The sequence below is a fragment of the Penaeus vannamei genome, chromosome 25 (assembly GCF_042767895.1).
Source record: "Penaeus vannamei isolate JL-2024 chromosome 25, ASM4276789v1, whole genome shotgun sequence".
In the NCBI taxonomy this organism is placed as follows: domain Eukaryota; kingdom Metazoa; phylum Arthropoda; class Malacostraca; order Decapoda; family Penaeidae; genus Penaeus; species Penaeus vannamei.
The window spans coordinates 12,845,944-12,853,443 of NC_091573.1; the positions used below are offsets into that span (position 1 = coordinate 12,845,944).

General features: G+C 32.3%; 1 protein-coding gene and 1 pseudogene across 1 annotated transcript; one reads left to right on the forward strand and one right to left on the reverse strand.

Annotated features, from left to right (window-relative positions):
* The window catches only part of LOC138866371 (E3 ubiquitin-protein ligase E3D-like), a 1,819-nt pseudogene extending 1,206 nt beyond the window's left edge, over positions 1 to 613 (reverse strand).
* Positions 614 to 1,883: 1,270 nt separating this feature from the next.
* Positions 1,884 to 7,232, forward strand: LOC113820345 (acireductone dioxygenase-like). The gene is given in 5 exon segments (XM_070139146.1): positions 1,884 to 1,903; positions 3,084 to 3,231; positions 3,745 to 3,858; positions 4,741 to 4,920; positions 5,466 to 7,232. Coding segments are annotated over 4 exon segments (546 nt in total). The 5' UTR covers positions 1,884 to 1,903; positions 3,084 to 3,108; the 3' UTR covers positions 5,595 to 7,232.
* The last annotated feature ends 268 nt before the right edge of the window (positions 7,233 to 7,500 follow it).

Consider the following 7,500-nt stretch of genomic DNA (forward strand, 5'->3'; position numbering starts at 1 on the left):
CACCAGACTATCTTTCAGGATCTCACTAAAGGTCGGGTAAGAATCCGAAATGACTGGCCCAATATTACTCAAGAGGTCTGCACTGAGTGTACTGAGGAGAGATGTTTACTCATCCAACTGTGCTCTTGCAGTTATGTGGCTGCCATCTTGGGTGACTTTGCTAACAGTCCCTGGTACTAAAGAGGTACCTCTTGGGAACTTGATATTCAAATCCTCTCCGTTCCTTAACTTGATGATGCACAAATATCTATCAACCGTAATTTCCAGAGAAGGACCTCTGTCAGTGGGTACCGTTATGTAGAGATTGTATGCTTGAATATTTGGGAGTACCGCCACCAATACCTACGTCATTATGGATCTGCAATATCTGTAGGAATAATAAAGAGTTTCCAGTAACTGAAAACGTGAAATGGAAAACGCACAAGAACAAAAAGAATTACCAGCAACAGAAGAAATATTGTCATGTGGATGGCAAGTATTCTATGGATATTCATTAAAAATGCCACTGATTATGCTAAATGCGTCAAGCTTAAGGACAGCTAATTAAACATTTAATTTTACATCTTGTTCAGTTACATAAGCCTACCTTATAATTGGTAGTAACAGAGGTCATGTTATATCCAATTTCTCCCTGATTACTGCACCCATCATTTATTTATTATAAAAATCACAATTTGCAACTGCCGGGTCTAGAAAATAACGAATTTGCAGGTTTGACAAAAACAAATAAAGAAGTATATATCTGAACATCTACTCAAGGCTTATAACAATGCATAAATTTTGTACCGCCTACTGATATATTGCAATAAATAACTTCTATCTTTAATTCTAAGTTTCAACAACGATCTAATAATGATAAAAACGCAGTATTCGCCAATGACTTCAAGCTACCAAGTATATACATATTATTTTTAGCCTTCATCCACATAAAAACAAATATTGGGTCCTCTGCTACCCTGCCCAAAATCTCTACACATTTTATAATCAACATTTCGCATAAAGAAAGTATAATATGTGCTTTCTTTTAGATACACATAAAAATAAAATAATAAGAGTCTTAAAATAAATATCGCTAATCATATTTCATAGGAAACGAACATTCATACCCTATCTTCCACCAAGTGTATGTGAACGAATTTTAGTTTTGTTTGTAAATAAGACTTCATTCAAAGTTATTCTTTTACATCCTATTAATAAGAAGTAATGTTTATAAATTTCATAATTGTTTATGTCACTGAATATATTTGCTGTTATTTCGATTATATATTTTCAATTAGTGTAAGATTTTTCGTATCAAATTCTTGCTTTACATTGATTCATTTACTTAACTCATTGTCTATATATCATATGAAGATTTTTTTTCTCTGAAATCAAATATAGGAATTTCAAGCAAAGAATATGAACGGAATTTTCAAAATACAATAAAATTAATATAAACGCTCTTGGTTCTTTGTTCACATCCACAACCAAGAAACTCTGGTTAGTTGAATTATCGGAATTAATTTAGTCTAAAATCCTGTTAAAGAAGAAACAAGTTAGTTTTATTTTTCACGTAGTTTTGTGGAATAATTTAGATTATTCTGTTACGTGAAGCATATTAAGATGTATATGAAGACAGAGAAAAAATATGGTAAAGTTTTACGGTATGGGCGCGCGCACTAAGCTAGGGTAAATCGAAGATGATATTCCCGTTGAAAAGTAAAATTTGCAGTCGTCTATACAAGAAATGATCTGCATATACAAACGGTCAACACCTCAGTATTGGCACAGGTCCTATTCCACAGAGCCATCGTTTAGACGGAAAATGATATATGCAATAGAGCGAGTTAATGTAAGAAACTTATCTTCTATGAACAACTTTTTGTCATCTACAAGAATATCCTCTTCAATTTACCCATCCTGAGTATGTCCATACTGTATAGATTAACTAATATTTTATTTAAAAGAAAGGAACCAATAACTTTATAATAATTTTACTTCTGCCTTGCTCAACAACCAATATAATAACTTGGGTAGGGTTTCCTTAAAAGATTGAGATTTTACAATAAAAGCATTATGTAGAAAGGTAAAATAGCATATCAATATTAATACACACACACACACACACACACACACACACACACACACACACACACACACACACACACATACACACACACACACACACACACACACACACACACACACACACACACACACACACACACACACACAGACATACACACACACACACACACATATATATATATATATATATATATATATATATATATATATATATATATATATATATATGCTCATATATATATATACATACATACATACATACATACACACACACATATATATATATATATATATATATATATATATATATATATATATATATATATATATATATATATATATATATATATATATATGTATGTATATATATATATATAGATATAGATATAGATATAGATATATATATGTATATATATATAGATATAGATAGATATATATAGATATATAGATATATATATGTATGTATATATATATATATATATATATATATATATATATATATATATATATGTATATGTATATATGTATCTGGGCAAAAGGCTTACTTGCTTGGCAACTCTCTTGGGTGTGTGCTTTGTAATCCTGGCCCACATTGAAATTCATATGTGGTATTACTAACACTATGTCTCATCTTTTCAATGTTATCATCTCTTGTTTTTTGCATGAGCATTATGTGCTTGTTTGCATTTTTTGTAGTCTATTTGTCTTTTGTTATGTTGTATCTATATGGTAACAGGTGTGTCATTTGAGGGGCTGGGGGGAGGGAAATGACCCCCCCCCCAAGACACTGACTTTGCCCCTCTCAAAGTCTGGCTTGCCCCCTCCAAGGGCCATACTCTCCCATTTTTTGGGCCAAAATTACACCTTTATACCTCTGGCTATAGCTTAAAAATGCTCCTAGAATAACTCATGTTTAAAATATTCCCATCATCTTCCCTCAGCCAGGATTTTTCATGATATGAAGGACACATCAACTGGATCCAGTGAGTTAAAGCCTCATTTTTTAATTTTATCAGAGGTTAGAAAGGAACGAAATTCAAAATGGTAAATGCTTGGCTCATGGACAACAGTGATGAGGACAAGCGAAAGGAGCATCACCTTTCACCACCAGAATATGTGACCCTTGAGAAACTTCGTACTGACACTGGAGTTCTGTACTGGAAGGTTGGTTGTGCTGTATTCATGTTTACAAATGTAGAAAAGGTAGGAATGAGAATGACTATCTTCACAATACAAGAGATGTATTTAACCAGTTTTGATTATATCTGTCAGAAATACATGTATGTTGGACAAAGATATGTCCAAAGCCAGTTAAATATATCTCTTGTATTGTGAAATTCATTTTTATTTATCCCTTTGCTACAGGTGCTCTGAAAACACATACCTTGGAGTCTTTGAAATTACATATATTGGTTAATCAGTTCCTGTTTATAGATATCATGATTATTGATCACAGATTGTGTAATGAAGTAATTCTTGAACATGAATTGTAAATTACAAATTCTGTTTTCAGTCATGGAGTCTGTTCCTTTCATAAAGGAAGATCCCAGATTTTAAAAATTAGGTGTGTGTGGTTTTACATTAACTTGCAGATTACTGATATTGGGAAGTTATTAAGGAATAATTATTTATGTGCAAACTTTATTTTTGGATACGATAACTCTTTTCTTGTTTTAGCTGGATGAGAAAAATTTTTAACCTGGGCTTGAGAAGATAAAATCCAGCCGAGGCTACTCATACTCAGATGTCATTCAAGTCTCGCCAGAAAAGCTCCCAAATTATGAAGAAAAGGTTAGCACCCACAGGGTTCTTCTGTCACTTTTATGATTCATGCATGTTGTGTGAACTTCCAGATCCCACCTTGCAATGTCTCATGAATAATAACTGTATCTTCTTGTATCTTCTTGTTCAAATTTTGTAGAAGACTAAACGTTAATGAAAGTGGAGTGCAATAAAATTTTCAATAAATTCTAGAACTCAATAGGCCTATATTAAAAGCCATGACATCTTGAATTAATTAATGGATCCATATTTTTTTTTATTTCCCATTGATTATAAGTATTATACACTTTATACATGAGATATTGATATACATTAACTCTTTGTTATAAATCTAAATACGTACATTATTTTTTTATGATTCTTTTGTGATGTATTTACTTATGAACTGTCCACAAGTTTTGTTTGATTATACTTTTACTCATAGGAACTCAACTTGTTTACCCTCTTCCTTGAATTTTCTGGACTTTTTTATCTTTATTACTGTTGCTATTGCTATTAATGGTATTATAATGATATTGCTAATGATAATAGTTACTATTGTTATTAATGTTATTATAATGATATTGCTAATGATGATGATGACAATAATGACACAAGTAATTAAAAGAATTTCCATGGAATTCAAGAATTCAGATAAGTTGGTGAGATCACTTGAGTTTAGTAACTGAGTCCTTGGGAAATAAGTGCTTGTGGAAACATCTACGCATAAAAAGAATTTATAAGACAATACATTGGTGGACATTATTTGTATTTAGCATCCTTAGATTAATTACATTTTGTTATCCATAACCTGATTAAGGTTTTCTTTTTGCCATAGATTGGAGGAACTAATTGATAAATCTTATTTTATTTTCATTTAGCTATTAATCCCTTCCCTAATCATCACCTCAGCTCAAAATCTTCTACGAAGAACACATCCACACTGATGAAGAAATCCGTTTTGTCCTGGAAGGCTCCGGGTATTTAGACGTTCGAGACAAGGAAGACAAGTGGATTAGGATTGAAGTGACACCTGGAGACCTCCTGATTCTCCCAGCTGGAATCTATCACCGATTCACTCTAGATACTAAGGTAAAAAATGAACGAGAGATGGTACTAGTAATTTGGCATCATACTCTTATCATTACTATCGGTGATTTCTGGTAAAGTATTGGTCATCTTCTCACTAGGTTTATAGTTAAAATGGAAAAAGCTGCAAGCATCCAAGTTAAAAGTCATATATTTAGTTACACTAAAAATACATGTATAGATTTCTAATTAAACCAACTAGATTGAATATATGTATAAATTGTATGTATGTTGGACCAGCTAGAAAACTTTAAAGGATTCAAGGTTTCTTTTCAAGTTTACCATCAGAAAGAAAGAAGTGTTGAACTCTTTGTATCAAATATTCAGATGATCATCATTATGAAAGAAGAGGACAAACCTACTTTGTAGATGATTAGAAGAAAGATCAGTCAGCTATTTCGGTTATTTGTCCAATCTTCTTCCATATTTTCTTTGTGTGATGCATTTCCTTTTTGTTTTTGTTACTCATTTTCATTTATTTCCATTTTCTTTATAATAATTTACTTGTTTTCTTCTATGTCTTAGTAAAAGTTTCACCTCCTCCACAGAACTATATCAAGGCCATGAGACTGTTTGTTGGGGTTCCAGTGTGGACTCCACACAACCGACCTGCCGATGACATGGACGCTCGCAAAGAGTATGTAAAGAGGCAGAAAGAAGGCTTTAGTGAGGAGTGAAGGCAGCAGAAAAGAACCAGATATGATATGGCTTCATTTTGACAATGTTATTTTGCAGGTTTTGAAATTTGGGAACACTTGCATATTACTGTTCTTTGTTTTATTGTTATTTGTTGACTTGTTGAATATAGTATTTTGATGCTGATGATATTTTGTTAAACTAGTTTTCCTTTTTACACATGTCTCAAGGCTAAATTTATGCAGCTTCAGTGTAAAAAATTACATTGTTAAAGTTAGAGATTGCTGTGAAGGAAAATATATTACTCAAATATGACTGCTGATTATTAAGTTGAATCATGAACTGTCAATATTTGAAGATCACTCTTTGTGTTGATGTGAAGTGAACATTATTTTTTATGCATCATAACTTGTTTTGTATGCGGTTAGCCTGTTGTGATAGAATATTGCCATACATTTTTACTGTTTTGTAACTTTCATCTTGATATATAGTATATTGAAGAAAATGCATAAATTTATTAAAGTTTCAAACTTACATAGACTTCAAAATGCAAGTGAATATTTTTGGAGTATTGAATTTCCATTATATGATATCCTGTTAAATGTTAAGAGTTTATATGATGTAGCACACATAGTTTATGAAATGAATTATGAACCCTATTGATTATTTTGATATTAAGAAACAAACCTATGAAACGGTTACAAATACTGACTTCATATATTTGAGAGAAAACTTTCCCAGGTATTAACCCACTAGCGATGGTCCATTTGGAAGCTGATAATCCCAGTTTCTGGGCAGTATTGAAATCAGCGCATGGGCAAGTCTGGGAACCTGCCTGCGTGCTACCCACCACAGGCAACAAAATCAGAGTGCAAGCTCCGATCTAGCGTCACACCAGTGGGACAGCCAGCAATGTTTATATTTCCAGGTGTCACATATGTGACACCTGGTGCAAGTGGGTTAAGACGACCAAAATGTTTTTTATGTATTTTCACATTTTACAGTATAGAAACAAATTTACAGTATTTTATATGAATCAAAAGTAATTGTGTTTTATATGGTAATGTCTTCCAGTTACTAAATGTATTTATATTTCAACATTTGTTTGCAAGGAGAAATATAGTATATAAATAAATGCATTAGATTACACGTAACATTAATAATATGATGGTTGAATTAATGAGATTATCTATCATTCTTGTTAGAATTTGTTTTCCATAAGATTATTGCTGTATTTTTATATTTTGAAAATGTTAGAGAATATTTTGACTATTTTATCTTGTAATCTTATGTAGTATGTGACATTCGGTCAGGCAACAGTGTCTTAACTAGAGAGAGAGAATAAGAGACAGAGAGAGGGTGTGAGAGAATAAGAGAGAGAGAGAGAGAGTGTGTGTGTACTTGTGTGTGTCTGTCTGTATGTATGTTTGTGTCTGTGTGTGATTCATTTCATGATAATCAGGCTATATATTGTTAAATAAAGAAGGTCCCAGAATTTTTTTCAGTGACATCTGTTACCTGTTCTATGAGAGAGTGATAGAATAAGTTAGAGAGTGAGAGAATTAGAGAGAGAGAGTATGAGTGTCTGTGTGTGTATGTGTGTCTGTCTGTCTGTGTCTGAGTGATTAATTCCTTGATAATCAGGCAATATGTTGTTGAATAAAAAAGGTCCCTGAAAATTTTTCATTGATGTGTGTTCCCTGTTCTATGATATTTTCTTTTCTTTTTTATTTTGTAAAGTGCAAATTTATGTACTTAATTGAGCGCTGCACAGTTGATATTACAAGGAACAAGAGGGTTCTTCTCCTCTCTCTTCCTGAGGAAGAGAGAGGAACAATTGGACACAGAAAAGGAGAAATACATATATTGAAAGGACAACGATGGTAATAAGGATACTAGGGACAATAAAACAAGGGATGGCAAAGTGGATTGGTATGATATTATCAG